Raw genomic sequence first — 23,555 nt, 5'->3', positions numbered from 1 at the left:
AAAAAAAAAAAGGAAAAAGCCAAGCGAAAAACATACTCTTCAGGTTGGTGTTGGAGGCAAATAACTCAACTACAAAAAGCCATCAGGATTTTGCAATTTTAATTTTTCTGCTCATTGAAGCTTTCTACTTTCAGGCAATTAAAACCAGGCATCAAAGGCACATGAAATTGGGATGGGGTACTGATTAATTTGCAGAAAAAACGTTCCCAATTTAGTTAGACACAAATCAGGCATCCATATCTCAGGAATTGGGAGTATTGAGGCACTGAGGAGAGCTGAGAGGAGCACAGGGAAGAGAAGATGGAAAGAGTACATTCCCACGGAGGGTAGAAATGTATTTGCCAAGTGCTGCTCATGATAAGGACTTGGGGACAGATGCAGAGCTAGAATAGCCCTAGCCTATGAACAATTATTTCTTCCTCCTAATTTTGCCCCACAAATGTTTCTGCATTGCAACAAATGGAAAAGTTAGATTTTGTGCTTATGCTGAAATTGAGCATATTAAAGCCCATTCTGCAAACAGTGTTGGGCCACTCAAATAAGCAGAGAAGATACACATTAAAATCTCCACAGGAATCAATTCCTTTGAGTCTGAAAACCCAGATATCAACATTATCCCTCTCCATCAAAACCTGCCCTCTTCTAGTAAAAACACCATCAATGCAGTGCCACTCAGTCACACATCTATTGAATACCAAGCTCACTAATGATCTGCTAGAACACCTTAATGCTTGACTGTGTCCCTCTGTACAGTGCCACCTCCTTCAGGTCTTAGTGTTATTAAGAGTCCTTCAGACCACTTGATGAAAGAATTTCTGGAGAGCTATAGAATCACTTCCTTTGTTTACATGGCTGTTGCTGTGAAAATTCACCTCACTGGAGACCAGTTTGCAAGCTCCAAGAAGCTGATGTTTGTGCCCTCTTGGGAGAAATTTTCCTACAGAAGCAGCAGCTGAAATGTACAAGGGAAAGTGTCCAGTGCACAATCTGGGCTGCAGCAGGCAGTACAAGAGCTGGGCACACAAAATCAGCTGCTCAGTGCCTCCCTGGGCTGGGATAGAGTTAATTTTCTTCACAGTTAAATCATGATACTCCCCCCAGCTTTTGGACCCAGAATTTGGGATGAAGAAATATATCCAGGCCAAAGACAAGTAGGACAGGAGTGAAGATGAAATGAGAGAGAAAATGAGACCTATTGAGGGTTTGGAAACCTGTTTAGAAGAAGAGCCTGGAATACAAAACTAGAAGGGAAAAGTGTTGACATGGAGTGAAGAGGGGAGAAGAGATGCCTGGGAATATCAAGTACAGATAAAAGAGCTGATGGGAAGGCAGAAATTGTATCAGCCAATACCACACCAATCTCTCAATTTTTGAGTTATTAAGGAAAAAGGTCAGTAAAATTCTATAGGATATTTTTTCCCTTTTGTACTAGAATAGTTGTAGAAGGCAATAAGTAAAAAGAAAGCAAGATTTTCTTGAAAAATCTATTATATTGTTAGTGGCCTGATGTTGATAAACATTGATGGCATCTCTCATTGCCTGAGAGCAGCTGTTTTACTGACAGCTATAACTGCCTTGATACCAGCAATCAAAATGCTCCATCTAAAACAGAAACTAAGAGCAGTCAATGCCCTTTCAAAGAGACCACATACATGTCCCAGCTTTTAACTGGAGAAATTGCCTAAAGGAATGAAAGGAGCCCAAGTTCCCAGACAAGAGACTTAGTAAAAAAGGGAAATCAACTTGTGTCAGATGTAATCTAGAGGCCTTTAAGAAATGGGCCTCTCAACAGCTCATCTGGCATGAAATAATAACAAATTGCAATCATCATGGTTTTGATATGGATCTGAGGTGTCAAAAGCATTAGCCCACGCTTCCCAAGCCACAGCCTCCTGAAAGACAGGCATTTAGAGAAGAGAGGGGCAGAGATGTAAAAAAACCCCAGTTGCTAGATTTGAGAACACATTTAAACCAAGACAATATCCAGACAGATCATCTCATGGCTTTATTTTCTGGTGTGACAGTAAAGTTAGCTGGGCATTCTTAGGATGTTTAACATCCTAAAAATAATCAGGTTGTCCACTGCACTTAATGTACCGACAACAATTATCTCACTAAAATTATCTTAACATCTCTGAGCAAGCACACTGCACAGGGAAACTTCTAAGCTTTGGAATTTTCTTCTGCTGAAGAAAATCAGATTATTTGGTTCCTTATTAAAAAGTATTTCAATGCAAATATTTTGATAAAAATCTCCCCCTTAGTGTCATTTTGTTCTATTATAAAAGCATCATAATAACTGGTCACTGATCTGAATACGAGAGGCTGTTGACTTTGTCTCATTTATTCTACTGCTTGTATTCCTTGCTAGATAAAGCAGAGTCATAAAAACTTCATTGCCTTGTGAAAAATTTAGACTTGTGCCAATCTTCTGCAATCTTATCCTCGTGTGAAGTTCACCAAGAAAGACAGACGTGCTGCAGGTTCAATCCCAGCCTGGAATATCTTTGCCTTGTCCAAAAGAACTTTATTATGCATCTTTGTGTCCTCAATCCATCAGCACAAATGGCACATCAAACCAGGGATGATCAGGAAAAGCTCCAATTGCATTCAGCACACAAACTTCATGGCTGCTATTCCCAACAGAAAATCATATCTAGTCAGCCTGATCTAAGACACAACAAATACCACAAGGTTATGGATTGATGTTTATAAAAAGCTGACAACTGTTCTTGATGATTCAGAGAACTCAATGTCTATAAAGTAAAACACATGAACACAACCCTTTGAGGAAAAAATTAAAAAAAAGAAAACAGGGAAAAGTCCAGCACTTCCAAATGTGGTGCGGAGGAATGTTCAATTCTTTGGACAAGATACCAAAATGCTACTGAGCAAGCCATGAGGGTTCATGGCTTCCCTAGACAGAAGAACAATCAGCACAGTGCAGGGAAAGCCTTCTACAAAAGTGCACAAGTGAAGAAATAACCTGACTCAAGCACTGTTTAAAGTAGATCTGACAAGCCTGTCTGAAACCTGTGCCTTTGGTGTTGGTGTAAACCCCAAGCCCCATGTTTTTGCTAGAGTAGCTGCTGACAATAATGGTTTGCCCTGCTAATACAAAAAAGAGCTCTGGAAAAATATTTTATTAAAGGAATATAATTTCTACTGCACTAGATGTGTGCTATAGAAAGCAGTAGAATTCAAAACAAAACAAAGGTAGCTATTTGACAGAAGAATGCCTTCTGGCAGGAGCAACACTATTTAACAAATATGGTACATGACTTTTAAATTAAAAGCTCTGTGAAGTGCTCCACACTGGTGTCATACAGCTCAGCCCTCACTGCATCCCTGTGGAAAGTCATGCATTGCTTTCCTCAACCACCGAAAAGAACTTCAAGCTGCTGCCTCTGCCACTGCAGCACACATCAGAATCTAAATAATTACTAAGCCTTCATTCAATTTCCCACGCGGGAATTGAGAATTAGCTTCTTAATTCCTGTTGAATAAGCCTTTGATTTTTTTAATATGCAGAAGCAAATTGTAAGTTAGAGGTCAAGTTTATCAGAGCTCTCTCTTTTTTCTTGTGTGGAAAACACACAATTTACCAGCACTTGAGTGTTATAGGCTACATTTTTGGTGAGCAGCAAAACAGACAGTGCTCTTTAAAATGAGGGTGCAAAGCTACCCCACAAAACTTGAATTCTGTTCTGCAAGTCATTGAACACCACTGAGAATTTCAGGGGGATAGCCAAGAACCTGACTTGGGATGCAGAATCAACTGCACTCCCACTACAGGAATGCTTTTAGCAGGTGGATGGGTCAAGGACACCATTTTAAAGTCTTGCAAAGTTATCAGCACCTAGTTAATTTCTCTCTGAAATTGAAAGCAGGAATATTACCTTGTAAATCTTCTACAGTACTTCCTACAGCAGGGTAGATTTGCCTGGGATAAGAAGGAGATTCTGAAGCATTAGCAGGGAAAGCCCCAAGGAAATTGCACACAATGACAAAGCCATGCTCCAAAATGGGACAGCAGCAGAGGAGGGTGCACACAACTCAGATGGATTTTAAGGTCAAAAGTAAGTAGGAGATACAGAAAGCAATTATATCACAGGTTTGTTATAAAACTTGGCCAACAGCAGAATGACACAGAGCTCAGCTGGAGGGGAGTGGAGAAATAACTAAAACAAGGCTGGCAATATTCATTGCCCAGTGTCTGGAAACAAATGTTGGAAGCATTTTGCTATGGGCAAAGATACTTGGACACAGCAAAGGATCCTAAATCTTTCATATGGCAGAAAGGACACCTAAACAAAGAAAAAGATGTCAAACTGAAGTGTTTGTGCAGGCTTGGGAAGAGGAGGCTGGATGGTGTGTGGCAGGTGGTTTGCTCGTTTAGGTTTTATCAAAATTCAATTCATCCTGACATGTCCTAACTGATAGGAAGTGCAGCATGGAGTAACATCAACATGAGGTTGTGAAGATTAGTTTAGGATGACTTGAAAAAATTGGGGTAGAAGCCTTTGTGTAGAGAAGAAAACCCAAGATCTATAAAACAAGGAAATAAGAATGAGAGAATGGGGGGAAAAAAGCCAACCCATACTTTGGAAAGTGAGAATAGCATAACAGCCAGAGAAGAGGAACCTGAAAATAATTCTGAAGGATACAAGGTACAAAAGTTTAAGATGACAAATCTTTGTGCCCAGGCTTTAGACAGCATAAAAGTTGGATTAGGTTGCTCAGAGTGGTCTGAAGAAATTGTATGTGCCAAGGCATACTGGGAATCCTGCTCCCCACTCCAGTCCTCCTACACTAGAGTGTGTGCAGCACTATGTTCAAAGCAGCTGAAAAGGCTATTTCACTTGGTAAAAAGTGAGCCCTTACCCTGAACAATGCACTTTTCTCTTTTTTTTTTTTGTCCCATTCTCTACATAGTAAGTAATGTGTTTCAGTAATAAGCAAAATTTTCATGTTTGACACATATTTCTCATTTTCTACTTTATTTCCACTTTAAAATTACATCCTCCATCCTTTCATCATTGTTATTGGAGGTATACTACACAACTTTGGTCTTTCTATTTGCATGAATCTGGCAGACATCAATAAAAGGCAGCACTGCCAGCTAATAACCTTCTGATAGCATATTTTACAAGAAAAGAAAGAGCACTTTCCCCCCACAGTGCCCCAAACTGATTTTTCATCAGTTTGATTGGGATTGTAATCGACTGCTAAAAAAAGTAATTGCAATTACTCACTACTGAATTAAGTCAGTTGGCCTTGGTTGGTCCAAGAGGTCATAGGATATTGTTCCTTTACAATATGATCTGCCACAACAGTGAATGGCACTCAAAATTCAGTTTCTGGTAATATTACTATATCATTAATTGTAATAAAAAGTTCACTTCCATACATATGTAAGAAGAAATAAGGAGCTACAGCCCAATCTCAACTGACAACACAGCAAACCTCTCTGGAGCCCTTTGAAGACACTGCTTTGTTGTCTTAAGGCTACATGGAAAAATAAGGCATGCTCTAAAGCAAAAAAAAAACATCTCCAAAAAGGACCCATGTTTATATCAAGTAATAATAGAGCACTTCAGCAGCAGCAAGACCACCAAGACTTTTATAACAGAAGTGTACAGACATTTACTTCACCCTAGTGTGAAAGTGACAACTTGGGCCACATCATCTTGTACCCAAGTAGAATGGGAAAATGGTCTACAAATGTGCAGACATTTGTATATCAGGTTCATACTATTGCCTAAAACTTTGCAGTGCTGTATTTTACCTTACACATCCTGAATTATTTCAATTTAAATCCCCCCAGCAGTATGAGGATCAACAAGACCAAGTGCTGAAAAACTGCCCAGCCAAAAAGGATCTGGGGGAGCTGGCTGGCAAACAGCCAGACCAACAGAGTTAAAGCTTTCCTCAGGTCTAGACTTGAGGTATAGGAAGAACCAAAGGTTTATTAGGTAGAGAAGAAAATCTCTTTTCCACATGTAAGCATTTGCTATCAAAGATATAAAACTGATTCTTCCTAGGTATTGAGTACAGTATGCTTTGAAAAGGGAAAGGGGAAATGGGAAGGGGGGAAACACCAATTTTATCTTTACTTTTCTTTCCCCTTTTTTCCTCCCTTTGCACTTAATTTCACAGACTGAAAGGGACTAAAAGTTGGCTAGTGGGTAATAGCACAGTAAAAGTTTAAGTGCTAATTTTCTGTCTAGGACAACTCAAGTTATCTCTCTAAAATTAAGGATTAGTGGTACCTGGCCATCAGGGTGAGAGAGCTTAGTTTCTAACGAATCCATAAATCCAAATTATTTTCCTGGATTACCCAAATTTCTCAAATGCATAGTTTGAACGGAATCACTTAAACTCCAGATTTAGAATTCTCCCAGACTAAAAATATCCTGTAAATTTTGAGACATATTTTGATGCTTAAAAATAAGTTTAAATGCCCCAAATACACACTAAGACGTTGGTCTTCATTCTTTTTATGTCTTAGCCCAGGCATTTGCAAAACAAAAGCTTGAATTTAGTGAAGTTTTTCAAGAAGGGGAACAAAACCAAACAAACATCACCCATCATCACAAAAAGAATATAAAACAAACAAACAAGAAAATCCTTCCATTAAGTCCCTGGTCTCTGAGACAGGCTACTGAAGCTACTGATAAGAAAGAAAGAAAGAAAAGGAACAGGACTAGTACAAGAAATAACCTTCAGATTTCAAGCCCCAAGGTCAAATGTGACAGATGCTACTGATTCCTTCATATATTTTCCTTGACATCTATCAATGCAATCCATCTTAAGTGAAGTTGTAGATGCCAGAAAGGGAATAGCCTATTATGATTTGCAGCAGCCTTCAGAACCAGGTGAACTTTCTCTGTTGGAAGCGCTCTGTGCGCCAGTATTCATACACCTACTGAAGTGCTGGCTGTGTGAAGTATGAGCGTTTTGTGACTTCCTTTCTTATGCATACATGTTCACATTTCATGTTTTATTTCAGAAACACCTTCAGCTTCACATATTTACACAAAAGTCTTCATATCAATCTCAAGCTTGGTGATGAGGGAGGTCAATAATAAAAGATCACATTGAAATTAGGTGTCATTTGCTATGTTCTTATAAAAAGTTTGGATTGACATACAGTACATAATACTGCAGCTCACCATTAATAGTGCAAGTTGAGGTGTAAAGTAATAATGATAATTAAAATGAACCATGATAATTTTTTCCTTGCCCAATTCTAATTTCTCCAAAATACACAGATCAAAAGAAATTAAAATCAATCCTTTATTACAAACTCTAACCTTGCTGACAAGATTTCCTTGATTTCCTTTGTGTTCTTGCCACTCTACTAAGCACACTTAAGATCTTTACTTGCTTTATAATTATAAATGTAACACATGGGAAAAAAAAGATGAAAGGTGAAATTAAATCAGTGACCACAGTGACAGTCTGACAAGTACCCAGAAGACAACATTCAAACTGTGGCAGCAATTCTGCTTTGCTAAATTACCAACATGCAACATAAACATACCTGATGTCTCCTCACCTACAGAAATAGAAAATGGGAACCCCATTAAATAGCAAGAAAGGATTGTATACAGCACCATGGAAACAGAAAAACGGCAAAAGATAGTAGCCACATCTGGTGTCATTTGAGATAAATCAGAGAGTGCTGTGCTGCATGGCAGGAATTATAACAACTCTTTTGCCATTACAAAAGATCAATAGCAGTGCACTGCTTCTCTCCCTGTATCATCTGCGGGTGCTCGTAAAACCCAACAGCACTGCAAGAGATGTCAGAAAAGACTAACCACATCAAAAACATCCACAGACTCAGAGCAGCTGGAAACCCTGCCATGCAACAAAAGTAACTCTGGTAGAACACAGTGATGTATTGTTCCCCATAGAGAAGTCATACTGATTGTGTAGGAGTTAGGAAGGTCTAACCAAAGGTGTTCCAAAACTCACAGGTTAAACTGGAGTAAAACTTTACTGCTCTTTAAAATGAATGATAATTTTAACAAGTATATAATTCTGCTGAACTGATAAGCAAGGACATAGTTACCTTCTGAGTAGGAAGTTTCTTGTATATATTATATAACAAAGTTATGGCTGTATTTGGCAGAGTTTCTGTGTACCACAAAACAAGTATTCCTTCGCCAGCCTCTGGTGTTCATCCCTCAGGAACCATTCCTGGCCATCACTTCTGCCATTCTGCTCCTGGTGTGTGTTCCACTGCCCCATCACCCTACTGCAGTGTGATGCATCTTAGCTTAGCCACCTTTCTTCCCGCATGCAATACATCAGCTGCAGGGAAATATGTCAGCTAGGAAAATAAAACAAAAAGGTGTCTTCCCAACAACCATTTCTGCAACTCCTCTGGCTCATTATGGAACTCATACAACTCTAGTCCACAGGCTGTTTTCTTTTCTAAAAAATGAGACCAGAGAAGCAAACACAACATCCATAGTTCTGCTTTGAGTCTTTATGCATAATCACACCCAGTAATTTACACACAAAGACAACATGGGTGAGCTCTGGTAGCAAATAAATATTTGGGGGCCATGCTGTCTTTACCTACTACAATTTCATAGCTTTATATATATTCTACTTAAAATCAGCCTCAAGTGCTGTCACCCAAAACCTTGACTTACCTGGTTTCACTCTGAATGAAATAGTAATACCTGACAGCATCTGCTTTTTTTTTCCTTGTAAATGTAGGTGAACTGTAAAGACCTTGTAAGATCTTAATAGATGTAATTTGGGTTATACAATTTAAAAAGGGGGAAAAAATGAAAGAAGATATTAGTGCTGTGCATAGTTCAAGATCTGAGGAAATCCACCCTGGAATTAACTTATTGCTTTATTACCCTTCATATGCATTTTTTTTCAATAAAACACATTCTTCCTGCTATGAGCTTGATCTCAAGCAATGCACAGACTCACTACTGCACATACAAAGTCACACACTTTACACCTCCGGTTTGCAAAGCAATATATAAAGCACATAGAATCAAAGAAGTGTCAGCTGTGAAACTTTAAAGTATTTTTATTTCTAGCACAGACTCATCATTGGGGAATTCAATTACTTCGTGCCTAGAGCTAAAATCCTTATAAAATTTTAGAAATTATTTGGTTATAGCATGGTCAAAGAACTCATTATAAAAGAACACAATTGTTTGCAATTTCCAAGACAAAATAAAATATTGAACAGAACAGTTTTCCACTGTAGGATTGCTAGTTCATTTAAGAACACCATTGAATTTATTCTTGACTTTCAATCAGCTATACTGGATTCGTATTTAAAGGAAAAAAGGTGCTTTAAAAAGTGAGATTTACATGTTTTTTTATCAGAGCTGGAATAGCTAATATTATCCCTCCAAACAAAGGAGGGGCACTGAAATTCTGGAATGAAGATTCAGGGCAAATGGTGACAAATTGCTGCCTTCTCATCTGTGGCTGTGAGACGCTATTTAACCATCCCCATGTGACATTTATGTGGGCACAGTGGCAGAGTTTTTCTGCACTGCTGAGCTGAGAGAGGAGTTACTGCCTCTTGCAGTGAAGGGACAGGACCAAAGGAGGAGGGGAAAATGAACCAGTTGGTGGCTCCAACTGGAGTTTTCCAGCACGTGGAGTACCAAGGAGTCAGACGTACAATCCCATGAAAGCCACAGGCACATCCTTAGCCATCCACACCCCACAGAGCTGCTGCTGGGGAGCAAGCTGCACTTCTGGCAAGCATATGGGACAGCCAAGCTATAACCAAAGCCACCTTCTGCAAAAGCACAAACCCTCCTTACTGCGGTGACGATCTCCATCTGCAGCACACAGCTGAGTCATCCCCGTTATCCCCAGCAGATGGCAAAGGCAGGAATTTGTTACTGTACTTAAAGCAATCCTTCCCTTCCCTCCAAGGCTCCTTACATTTGGCACCTGCCTGGGCTCCCAGGGAGCTGTGCCCACCCACAGATCCCAGGCCCAGCTCCTCCATGCTGAGCATTCCACACACAGCAACATTCCCTGGGAGTGCCAAGGAGCAGAGGCAGTGCCAACACAGGAGGCACTTTGCACAAAGCGTGTTTATTAGCTGTGACACAGAACACAGCATTTGCAAAGAGCTAAGGAAGAAGACAGCTGCTGTGGCTCCTCTAATTACCTCTCCCCAGACATCAACAGCAATTTACAATTTGGATGATGTTGCTGGAACTAAGTATGATCTAGATCCACACACAAGCTCTCCTCCTCACTTTTATAGGCCATGTGTTATATGAGAATTACAACTATTCAAACTGTTTCTATGAGTTAGGTTATCTCCTGCAAGGCTTTTTATTGCACATTCTCCTTTTGCTACTGGAAGATACGGAATGTGCTGTAGACAGTAATCAGATAATCACATCTTGTTACGAGGACAAGCCAGCAGGATTTGCTATTAGGAACTCTCTAATCTATCACATCAAAACAAAGAACATTTGAGATGTTTGGTAAAAATTATGCTCCTTACCACATTTCACAACAAAGGTAAGAAATAAAAATTTTAAATAGTCAGTATATAGAGCAGGTAGAACATTAGCCTCACATATATCCAAATTAAATTCCAAGTTACTCTACTCCTACAGCATCTTGAAATATTTACTGTGTTCATCTCCTGCTGTTTTGCTGCTAACAAAAATTTAAAAGAATACACAGGAAGTCTGACAAATTAAAACATCATCAAGATTAATTGCACAAAGAGGATAAAACATTTCAAACAGTTGCACCCTTGAAAGATCAAAAGCTTTCCTCCCCTGCCAGTAGTTCTGAACAGCTTTATGGGCAAAAAAAAATCAGAAGTGAAGACAAAGCTGAAAATGTATGCAGGCACATGAAACTGCAAAGACTCAGTAGATATTCTAAGCCCAATAGTATACGTGAGTTAAGAAGTAGTAAAAAGCAATCACACAGAGAGAATTAAGCAGAAAATCTTTAACCTGAGGATGAGTATCCATGCTTTATGTGTACCTGCAAACACTGAGAATAAATATGGTGTTGACTTAGAAACTCAATTACCTGGGAATTTGCTAATGTTTTGTATGATAAAATAAGCACAACCTCCACCCTCTATGATATTTTAGACTCATGCCAGACAAGCACCTCCTCAGTGTCATGTCCTGCTCCCCTCAGATGTGCAGCATGCATTTTGTGGCTCTATGGCTACACAGTCGAGTGATTTTTCTCAATTCAAGCTGTGAGTGAAACGAGGGGATGAGACTCACCCGTGTTTCTCTGGACTCTCCTCTGACAGGATTTCGCTGCTGCTCTCATCAATGGGATGGACACGAGCAATATATTCTCCACTCTGCTGGTAAAACTTGTACACAGCCACTTGAACCACACATTGATCACTGTTGCTCCTCAGCCAAGGGCTCAGGATGGTGGGGCTCGGCCTCTCTGATGCGTTGAGAAACAGAAAAGAACCTGGAACAGAGGATGCAACAAGAAAGCTTTAACAATTAGAAAAACCTCAAGGCCTCCTAGATTACAGATGAATAATTTCAAGTTTTATGTCTCAGCTCATTCTGCAGCCCTTCCATTCCTCATTTGCCATCTAGTTTGGAAAGCTTGCCCGTTTTCTATTAAACCTATTAAGATTAAAGCAACACTTCAAGTCACCTCTGAATGGTCCAAAATAAAAATTATATTTAGATTTAACTCCCAGAAGACAAAAGCCCACACAGGTGATTAAGGAGTTTTAGCTTTAGATTCTTGTCTTTAACCTCTCAGATCAGGTTCAGACCCAAGTATATTAGCATTGGTTCTGCTGGATCCTGATTTGACAGGTCTGGTACATACATATTTAATTTTAACACTTTATACTGTATCTAGTCCTCTCACCCAAATAAGGAACACAAATTCAATAGTTTTTCTTTTGCTCTTCTATAAACAGAAGACTGCAGCAGTTTTAAGTCTAATATTAGAGACAGGATAAAGGTCTGACACAGTTTCATTTCTTCAGCAATTCATCCTAATGTATTAATTTTATATGCAGCTAATCCACATTAAACATTTCATTATTATCCACTACATTGACTCCCTTGGCCTAATTCTATTTCAATGCAATCTGAGGCTTATCCAGTGGGACAGAGGTAATGTATTTTCATCCCATTGCTGCTCATTTCAGGTGAGTCAAATGACTCCCTTTCGGCAGCTGACTAATTTATCAATTTGTCCACAGAACAAGCACACTGGGGCCTGTAGCTGGCAAATGAAAGGGACCGACCCTCAGAGCAAGAAAATCATGATATTCTACAAATTCTAGCAAGACTGGTTAGGAAATGAAATCTCATTGTCTTCATTACCTGGAGCATGCATTAATACAGCCTGTCTGTTAATACTGAAAACATGCAGGTCTGATGAAGAGTAATTCCATTGAGAGAGAAATTAAGGCTCAACAGGGCTGTAATTAAAGCTTATTTTCAAATGTGCATGAATTTCAGCCAGAGCAGAAGCTTGTGTTTGAAAATGCCAAGGTTGCAGCTTCAGAGAAATGATCTCCTACACCACTGAGCATGGCTCATGCGATGCCCAGACTGTCTAAGGAATACTATTGAGGAGCTACAAATGGATCCTTCTCCTTTTCACCTCAGTGGGTGAAAAGCAGGAGGTGGAGCAGGAGGTGCGAAGCAGCCACTCTGAGCTCCTGCAGCAGAGTTCACCTCCTTCCATGAGGCATCTGGTGAATTGTCCTTATTTGATTGTCCTCAATTCTCTCACTGAACTGAGAGTCAAGAGCTCAGATTTTAACAGCTTACAGTAAGGTGCTGGTTTGGAACACAAGAACTGCACTTGTGTTCACTGATGGCCCCTCTGAAAAAGTCTGATTTGGCAAATCATCTCAGGTCACGCAAAGGGTAATAAAGGAAGGGCTACAAATGAAAACTGGATTCCTATCAAACTCTGTTTCCCTCACATACATACATTTATCATACACAGCATTTTTGATATATTTGTCAAAAACAGTGTTTTTTACATTTACACCGCATTAATGACATCTAAAACTAGAAAACATCTGTACTGAAAGAAACATTAAGAAATACATAAAGTACAGCCTGCTCAGATGTCAAGATTTTCAAACAGAAGAGAGTGAAATGCAGTCACAGCTTTTTTGCCTTAATAACAAGATTCCTATATCTAAATAATAGACTTTAATACAGTTGCTAATGGAATTGTTTGATGAATTTAAACAAAGGTTTTGTCAGTCATTTTTGTTGGTCAGTAAAAGAGAAAAAACCCCAACAACACAAAATCCAGCTACATGTATCATCCTTCCCTGTCTCTCCCTTTTGTTGCAAACAAAAGAGAATTAGAGCAGTAAATCTTGTGGCTTTAATTTTACCATCCCCATAAGAACAATGAAATCTCTGACATGAAAGGGAGCAGAGAGATTTCTGCTGGTGGCAGAAAGACACTAAGTGTTGTAATAATTGCTGATGGTAACTTGCCAGGTGCAAGAGCCATTTACACATCTTACTGCCTTGCAACAGGGAGTCAGATTTTAAAAATAACAAACAAAGGCAGCTCTCATTCCTTCTTTTCTTGCAGTAGTTCTAAATCAAGGGAGCTGCCAAGGATAGTTCCTCTTATGCCCTGACTTGAGGTCAGGTTTGAATCATCAATGAAGTCCAGTAGTAGGCCAGGGTGGCTGCTACAGCAAATTTGTGACTCACAAATCTCCTTTGTTCTGACTTCTTTATTCCTACTCTCTGTCTGCATGGCTCACACTGTGCAGTTGCAGCTTATAACTCATCACATGGCCAGTTGTACCTACTGGTGTATATTGCTAAAAGGAGCACAGTTTTGCCATGGTGGGGTTATCCCAGCACACTCTGCCAGGATGCTGTTCCCAGGAGGAACCAGCTGCTGTGAAGTGGGAATCACTGCAGAAATCATGGCAGGGGCACAGCTCCACAATGGATTACACTGTGCCGGCCTCACCACCAACACAGTCTGGTCAGAAATGTCCTCCCAGTGCATCCTTTTGGGAAGATCACCTACCCAGGCAAAGACTAGAGCTAAAAGAGATTGTATTTTTTATAATATATACATGTTTGTTTTATTTTAAAAGATAACGGAATAAATAAAACTTTGTTCTTGCTTTTGAAAGCTCAGCTACCTCATGGGTGACTTCCTTGTCTGCAGCAGCATTCTCTTTCTGCTCTTACTGCTCTTAGTTTGCAAGTGCCAAGCAAGGAACTATCAGAGCATCACTTAGCTCTGGTGTTATGGGAACAGTTTCCCAAGTTGAAATGGAGGTACTTACTTTAATACCACAGACATTTTCTTATACAGCAGAATTTGAAGATTCTGGGATTAAGCCATAGCACCCACAAAGGAATAATTAATGAATCTGATGTAAGAAATGATAGATTTTGAACAGAAATCCCTATGCTTCTCCCTTCCCTCAAAAGCACAATCTCTCAGGCACTGCCTGACACTGTATCCTGAGATGCTCCCCCACAGGATCAACATGACCACCATTTCCAGGATCAGCCTAGAGACTGCTCCTTGGAGTTCAGGGATCACCTGGAGATCGATTCCACATCCCTGCCAAGGGATACAAGAACATTCTATTTCACAGCAAGAGACTTTCTCAGCAAAACCAGAAGCTACCTGTTCACCTGTATTTCCCCACAGTGGGAGTCCACGTGGCATGCTCTGAGATAATTCTGTAGGCTGTATGACTCTAAGGTTCCAGCTAGAATTTCCTTGCCATTATTTTCTCCTATTGGCTTGCAGCTCTAATAAGGCTCTTGGGATCCCCCTGGGTGAATAGTGAGAAAAAGCACTGCAGCTTCCACCAAACTTCTGCTGCTACTTAGATACCAGGGGACATAAGCTGAGATGAAAGGTGCCATCATGGTTCATGCTGCCAGTGTGACATTCTGCTGCTCAGGACTATGGAGGGTCTGTTATTTATCACAAAGATCTTCACCAATGAGTCACTGCAGGACTCTTTTGCTACAAGTTTTAAATTGGACCCTAGCTGCACAATGTGATGCTGATCTTGAAGAGATGCAGTTAAAATAATGAAATTGTAACTAGATATACACCCACAGAGCCAGGCACTTAGCACTTCTGGGGTCCTGAGCACATTCATTATCATCACACAGAAGCCAAGGTTTGCAGAGGGAACAGCAGTCAGTATTTTGCCCCCAATATACCCATGTGTTACATGACACAAAAACTACTAGCTGATACTGCTCTGTGGTGTTCCAGAAAGTGCTGGTCTAAATGCAAATACTTCATTTTTCATATTCCCTCTAAACACTCACATACTGTGTGACAAACTTACCAATAATACTCAGCTTCTAATGATAATTTTTCCCTGCCTATTTTAAATAGCTGCAGTCATAAGGCAGTGGTGTTACTCATCCTCATATGTTGTGTCTGATAACATCTCTGGCAACTTGCTGTCACTTCAGACAAACACACATGAAAAGATATTTATGCTTTAAGCACAGTAGATTATTGCAGTTGACATAAAAGGAATATTACAAGACAAATTAATATATCCTGCATGAAAAATCACTGTTGATCCCTTGGAAACTTGTTTACAACATTTTAAAATTCATGTCACACAAGGGGAAGGATGGTTTATCAGCTTAGTAGCAAGATGTTTTTGAGGTGATGAAGACAGCTTCAAGTTCTGCTGTTCAGGACTAATAAGGGAACAGATTATTTATAAACAAAAAAATTGATGTTAAAGTACTATGCAGGCACACTATGAACAAAGCACCTGTTCAAAAAAAGTTTTCAAATGAAGAAATACAAACTGGAAAGCCTACTTCTTAAACCCATATCAGCAACAAAGCCCATTCCCACAATCCCTGGCCCACATCCTTATCTGACGTGGATGCACAAACTACTTGAAACTCATGCCAGGGAATGCTGAAGCAACCTTGAGATGCTCTCAACACAGAGCCATTCCTCTGGTAATGCCATTCCTGAAGGTAAACTTGGAATCCTATTGCAAGCCCCTTGAAAAGCTGGTAATCTGCAGCTGCCCAACAGCTCTGAATGCACCCTGCTAACTGCTCATATCCTAAATCCTTCCTGGTCAGTCCTGGGGGGAAAGCAGGGACAGAGCCAGGCTCTTCTGCTCAACAACCTCATGATGCTCATCAAGGTCAGTGCAACTCCATTGCATCCTTGGACCTTTCTGAGCCAGCAGCCCAGGAAAAACGTGTGGAGCCCAAAAAGATAGCAGCCTCAGAAGTCACATTGGGAAATAGGGGTCCTCAGCAAAGTTTTCACCTCAGAAAATAGCAAACAGCTCTTCTGGGACAAATACATTGAGGCAATTCCTCAGCTTGCAGCTGAAGTCTAGGATTTCCAGCATGTGGTGGGCTTAACCTAATGAAGAGCAGCTCTGTGGAGAAGGACCAGGGAGCTTCAGTGGATGACAAGTTGACTGTGAGCCAGCAGTGTGTCCTTGCAGCCAGGAGGGACCATGGGATCCTGGAACACATTGGGAAGTGTGGCCAGCAGGGCAATGGAGCTGATCCTGCCCCTCTGCTTGGCCCTAGTGAGGCCACACCTGCAGTTCTGTGTCCAGTTCTGGGCTCCTTAGTACAAGACAGACACGGAGCTGATAGAGAGGGTAAGGCCACAAAGATGGTGAGGGGTTTTCTCTCTCTTGTGAGAAGAGACTGCAGGATCTGGGCCTGTCTAGTGTGGAGAGGAGAATACTGAGAGAGGATCTCATCAATGCGTGTAAATATCTCAGGGTGCCAAGGGGATGGTGCCAGGCCCTGTTCAGTGGTGCCCAGAGGATGAGGAGCAGAGTCTGTAAACTGAAACACAAGAAGTCCCACCTCAGCATGAGGAGGAATTTCTCTACACTGAGGGTGGCAGAGCCCTGGCACAGCTGCCCAGGGGGGCTGTGGAGTCTCCCTCCCTGCAGACATCCAGAGCCCACCTGGACACGTCCTGTGCCACCTGCTCCAGGTGACCCTGCCCTGGCAGAGGGGTTGCAATGGGTGATTTCCTCAGATCCCTTCCAACCCTGACAATTCTGTGATTCTGTGAAAAGCGAGACTCAAAATACAGCTAGGCTGACTTAATCTGATCACACTTATAAAGCAGCAATTTAACAATCCTTGCAAAACTGATAGATTGTTATTCTGAGCATAAACTCCATCTTTCTACTAAAAGGATTTTATTACCTTTCACGTATAAGTTCAATACTCTACCAGATTAAATTAGAGCTGTAAAAACTATTAACAGTCAACGTCTGTTGGGGACTGTACAGTAGAAAAAAATTATTTAAATCAAGTTTTATAGTCTTTAGAGATGCTGACTGGAGAGAACATTTCCACTAGTATCACAAAACATCCCGCAGAGCTGGTCTTTGCATTCTTCATTTCACACTTGACTTTCAAATTAACTATTCAAGCAAAACTCTCGTAGCAGGAGCTCAATAGTTGGCAAAAGCCATGAAAGAACTGGGCACTACCTGAGTGACAACATTAAAGAAAATATTCTGTTATACTTTTTTCTGGGCTTATATATACAGATTTTCTAATTGCCTCATCAAGGCTCCAAAATGTGCTGAATGTGAAGAATGTGAATGGTCTCCAGTGCTGAGCGCAATATGACTGCATAAGCATCAGAAGATTTGCAACCTGCTATACTTGCCTTGGACTTAAAATTCATGGAGGTAACGGCCTTTGAATTATTACAAAATTTGGAGCTGAACAATTCTTAACCATATAATTATGGTAATTGGATGATATCTTACCTCTCTGGGAGTCGATCAGAGTTCTGCCATTAGCTGAAATAGAACAAGGATTTCACTTCTAATACCGAGCAGGAGTGTGAGCACATTTCTCTGGATGATGCAAGAGCAATGCAGAAGCTCTAATGAATTCATACTAACTCTGGTGGGCATGTCATACATTTTACAAATGGACAAATTAGGGCAGACATTAAACAACTGCAAACAGCATGCAGCCAAGATTGGTATCGGAGCTGAGATCTGGAAGTCAAAACTCTTTAAAATTATCTTCTATTTCAAGTGTTTTTCATTTCTTAAGTATAAAGGGGAAGGCCAATAATCCATCAAAGCAAAATAAAGTAAAATTTTGTCCTGTTACTAAGGCATCAAGCAAATTTGATTTGCCCCAAATGATTTCTTCTAAATTCAATGGCTTCACTCATAGATAATCTTGTCCCTCAAACAACTAGTGCTCACTGCCACCCTTGGGAACTGCAACAGTGTTACAGAAATGTGACTTGAAGCTAGGAAAGACAGGAGTCCTTCATTTTCTCACACTCCAGTCCCAGAAATTTTCTTTATTATTTTAACTATTCTCTTGGAGGCAACCTTGAAGCCTTACATACAGAGGGAGGAGTCTCTCAGCAGTGACCTTCACACGATTCTTTCACAGATTTCCCCTGTCACTTCCCTATGCTCAGATGCAGGACTTGAGCTGCAATCCAAATGAATACCCCCTAAAGATTTATTACTATTTATCAGTTTAAACTCCAATAATCCCTAACATAATCATATGGAAAAACTGGAGCTCATCACAGTACTCTTTAGACAAACAACAATAAAAGATGTTTTTCTCACAAAGCAGTTTAGTTCCAGTTTTTCAAAAGGAAAGTCAGATGGAAGAAGAAGAAGAAAACAATTAAAAGCTCCAGGTATTGCCTTCTGTAACAAGAGCTAGAGCCAGATGCTGTTACAGCCCAATTCCTAAATGACTCAGCAACGTTTGCTCCCAGCTAAAAAGCACTGAACTGAAAAAAAGTAGTTAGTTAATTAAAAACTTAAAATTCAATGCTGAAATTAAAATCTTTCCTTGAGAATGACAGAAGAGTCTTTAAATAATTCTGCCTTGCACAGCTGATTAACCAACATGCATCTTCTCTTTTGCTGCTGACAGAGGCGAACAGCAAGCTGCTTTTGAGACGCCTGTTCTGAGACGAGAGGATGGGAGAATTTTCTGTCACCGTGAGCAAGACAGACCTAAAGGGAAAGCTGAGAGGAAGCTGGTCCTGTCAGTAAAAACAGAGAGGCAGAATGCCTGTTCAGGATCTCAGTGTGTGCAGTAGTTAAGGGGAGGGTGTGAAAGGAAGTCTAGTGCTGTGCCTCTAGTTGCTGTTTTGCCCTCAAGTGTGCTTATTCGATTACACTCAGGAGGCTGGAAGCTCAAAAATTAAATTCAGCAATACTGTGACGCACCAAGTACCTGAATAGAAATGTGCCTGGAACAGAACTGCAGTTCAGTGATGTCAGAGACCACGTTAAATAAGTAGTTAGTACTGCAGGTTAGTCCTCTGAAGAACTAGAAAGCCACAAGAGAAGGCACCTAATTAAATCTCTGTGGCATAGCCCTCCTCCTTCTGCATTCTCTGTCAGGATTAAACTCATCACACAGAAGCTGCCATTATGTCAGCTTTACGTGCACAAGAATCATAACTCAGACCATTGGAGAACTATGACACTGGTCCACAGATAACATAAATAAGATAAATCATGACAAGATGATGCATTTTAATGTCCCGTACATTTCAATTTGTTGTTGTCATCATCTTCTCCATATACATGCATGTACATCCATGCACACAGTGCCAGCAGTCTATTAGCTGGCCAGCTGTCACTGTAGGTAGTGGGAAATGTGATGATCCTATCCAGAGCTTGTTAAATGCCTCATAGCATAAAGCATCTGTCACCAAATCCCTTCTCATCCTCAGGTTCATCCTCTTCCTCCATCTCCAGTTCATACCACTTCTATCCACACACCTGTCAGTAACTCAGGTATCATTCTGCATGCCAGTTTTGTTTGGCAGACCCCTCTTCACTCATCTTTTAGCCCTAGAGGTTCCTCATACTTTCTCTGCTTTCCTAAGTCATCATTGAAAGAATGAAAAGGGAGGAAAGTGCCTTGGCACAGCAGTTAGAGGATGGAAAGAGATGCAGATGGCAGAAACCTTTTGAGGACCCTCTGCTCTACTGTGAAAGCTATCCTGGCTGCTGGTTTTCCTTCTGCTCACTCAAAAGCCCCACCTGACATTCACATGTAAGAAAAAAAGCAAGCTTCACTCACATACCTGTTGTCAATGAGCAGACAAGTGAGGGGACAATGACCTTTCCTCTAGGTGTGACACAGAATTTCTCTGAATGTTGATAGACATGCTAAAAAATGCTGAGGTAAGCAATGACAGAAGAGGCTTCCACCAGCTTACACAGTTTCTGTTCCCTGTGCCTTCAATAATTTATGTGTTCTCCAATAATGCAGTTAAATGTCACATTTAGATAGCATTTTAGAAATTCAAAACATTGCAGAAAAATTAAATGATTAAACCTCAGGACACTAAAGATCCCTTTTCCAAATTGGAAAAGACAATATGAAAGTGAGGGGCTTGCCTCATAATGTGGTAAAATCAGGCATCACACAGAATTTGTAGTCTAAACTGCTCAATTGCCAACAATCTTATTTATGATGGCAACATTTATTTGAAAGAGCTAGTTTAATCTGCTTCTTGCTGTTAACTCTTGAATTAAAACTCTACCTAATCCACCTTTCCTGTGAAATAAAACAGATTCTCCTTTCTATTCCAGAGACAGGTGAAGGTGGGACTTCAGATGAAGGCCACATGTCCTGGTGGGATGAGATCTCAGCAGACTGGACCCCAGCTGTCTGGTCTCCGTTCTGGCCTCTCAAAGACACAAAGAAGCAAACAGCCTATCCACTGCAGTCACTGTTTTAAAATGGGATCACTGAACCAGAGGAACTGGAAGGTTCCATAGGTCTCCATCCAGCATCCTGCCCTGAGCAGAACCATCACTGACACTAGGTGAGGGCAGTTACAACTTTGCTCAGCCAGCTCTCAAAAGCCTCCAGGCATGGAGATTTGCCAGCCTCTCTGGGCAACCTGCTCCAGCACTGCACCCTGCTCCTGGTGAGTCTGTGAAATACAACCTGGACCTCCCAAATGGGAAGCTGCTGCCACCACCTATTGTATCCTCTGCTACGGTGAAGAAGTATTTGGCTTTCCCTTCTCTGTCTCTCTGCTGGGTGGTTGTGGCCATCTCCAGCTCACATCTCCCCAGCCTAAGCCAGCCCAGCTCTCTGAGGGGGAACATCCTGCTGGCCCTGAAAATACCCAGCCCCACTGGGCCCTGACAGTTTCCCCACATCCCCCTTGACCTGGGAAGGGGAGCCAAGGCCAGACACAGCAATCCAGGTGTGGCCTCACCACCACTGACCAGTCCAGACTAAGCAACTTTTCCCACATGGATGTCTCCCTCCTATCTTATTTTGGATGGCTGCCTACCCTACTTGTTAAGGGTTGGGTCCTCCACAACCTGCAGGTCCTTCTTCAGCAGGACTACTCAAGGCCACCACTTCCCTGGGGAATGGGATACTTCACCGGCAAATCCTGGTGCAAGAGCAGAGCTTATTACTTCTGATGGCTCCACAAGGTTCCTGTTAAGCCATTCCTCAAATTTAGTAAGGCCCCTCTGGAGCAAAATTTTGCCATTCACTACATCAGCAGAGCGTCCTCTCCTTTCAGTGGAGGATCACCAACAAATTTGACCAGTGTCTCATTTTCTAGGTCATGGCTGAGAATATTGAGCACTACCAGCCCCAGTTCTGACTCTCCCAATCCATGCTGCCCTTTCCTTGAACCCATGCTGTTACATGCTGAGGTCTGTAAAGGCAAAGAAATTCACTGAAATTCACGTTCCCAGTATGATCCATCAATAAAAATGCTTCAACGTGTACCAAGGAAGACTAATGGATTATTTGAAACACTTCATTCCCCCACAGGGCCTAGGAGACTCATTGAAGGCCAGAGCTCTTTACAGAGAGTACCTTAGAAAGTCACTGCACCAGAGTCCAGGAGAATGAGGGAAAGGACAGCTGGCAGCTACAAAGAGACAGACAGTGACAGCAGCACACATGGAAACAAAGAGGAGCTTCAGTCATGTCAACAGCGACCACTGAAGCACAAGTAGCTCAAAATGTTTTTGCTACAATGACAAACCATAATTTCTGTTCCTTGTCTCCTCAGTTGGCTTTTCTTATTGTGATTGCACTGCGATTCACTTGAAAACTACATTTCTGCTGAGGAAGAGCCATTTTTTCTTTACTTGTTCTGCAAAGTGCCTATCACAATTTTGGGCTCTGAATACTGTGAACTGACTGAAATAATAAGGACACTACTTTTTCCAGCAGTGAAAGTGCTGGGAAAAGTCTCCAGTCTTCATGCAAGCAAATACCCATGGGGCTTCAATGTTGGTTTCACATGAGTACAAATTGTAAAAGTTCAAGCTCTCGATGCACATTATGGATGAAAGACTGTACAGCTCTGTTGCTCTAAAAACAAAAAGCATGGCCACAGGGGATCTGCCCACTGAACAGGGCATGCCAATCATCTCACATGTTGCAATCCTACCTTCAGCATGACTTACAAATCAATCCTTTGTCTCAAGAGAGAAATGTTTATCTTAAAAAACAAGTTTTGACAGCACAAAGCCTAATTATAATGGAGGAATGGTACATGAAATTTAACTAAACAGGACTAACCATGATACATCACTTTTGATACATGATACATGACTTTACATAACCATGATACATGACTTTTCTTCTTCCAGAAAGAATACTTAAATGTCTCTGAAACGTCACCACAGAACTAACTAAGCATTTCTACCTCAAAAAACAAACTGCCACATAGATTGTCAGGGGAAAGGTAGGTCAAGGTGTATCTGCAAAGACATACAAAGCTCTTGCAGCCAACTACATTCACTTTTCAGGCTTACTGAAACTATCTAATGAGAAAAAATCAACTAGTCAGACTTATCATTCTGCTGGCATCCTGAACAAATTACCTTTAGCTCATTGACATTCTAATTTTCTAGAAACAGGCATAGTTATGCTAGAAAGGTTATGACTTGTGTATTTATCTTCGTTACAATTATTCTATGCTCTTTTCACTTCCATAAGATATAGCATAAATGAGAAATCCTATTTTATTTGGTTTTTGCTAGCTGCAGAATGTAAGAATTACTGTCTTATTAAAAGACTATTTCTCTACTCTAGTTTTAGTCTGGAGATAACAGAACAAGGAATGGATGACAGGGTGAATTGGAAATGGATTGTGGCTCATAACATGGATTTTACACAGCCCAGAATGACAGTCTCAAGAGTTAAGAAGCTGGCTCTACCCAACAGAGAAATTGCAGCTGATGGTTTCAGTGAGTCCCCACCACAAAGCCATTACCATTATCAGTACCACAGTGAGCCATCTCAGTGGTAAGCTGGTGTAAATGAAACTTTTGTGGTTCCTGCACTGCAGACACAGCATGGATTTTGACCTCAGTGCTGCCTCATTCTATCTGCACTAAGCCCAAATTGCCCTCCAGTGCTTATATCTGTGGAGCAAAACCCCAGTGAATGTTACTGCAGGATGGCAAGTGCAGGAGGGACAGAAGTGATTCAGGAGCCCTGGCATATGAGTGGGGACAGCTTGCCTTAACACAACCA

The 23,555-nt window shown here is 41.0% G+C and overlaps 1 protein-coding gene across 1 annotated transcript in view; it reads right to left on the bottom strand.

Annotated features, from left to right (window-relative positions):
• ALK (ALK receptor tyrosine kinase) overlaps window positions 1–23,555 on the bottom strand; it is a 312,288-nt gene that overhangs the window by 153,581 nt on the left and 135,152 nt on the right. Inside the window, exon 4 of the mRNA XM_063152446.1 lies at window positions 11,271–11,472. Within this exon, the coding sequence (XP_063008516.1) occupies window positions 11,271–11,472 (202 nt within the window). The remainder of the gene's footprint in view (window positions 1–11,270; window positions 11,473–23,555) is intronic.

This window comes from Melospiza melodia, chromosome 3 (assembly GCF_035770615.1).
Source record: "Melospiza melodia melodia isolate bMelMel2 chromosome 3, bMelMel2.pri, whole genome shotgun sequence".
NCBI lineage: Eukaryota > Metazoa > Chordata > Aves > Passeriformes > Passerellidae > Melospiza > Melospiza melodia.
The sequence above is the reverse complement of the archived record's forward strand: the minus strand, read 5'-3'. Positions and strand labels throughout refer to the sequence as shown.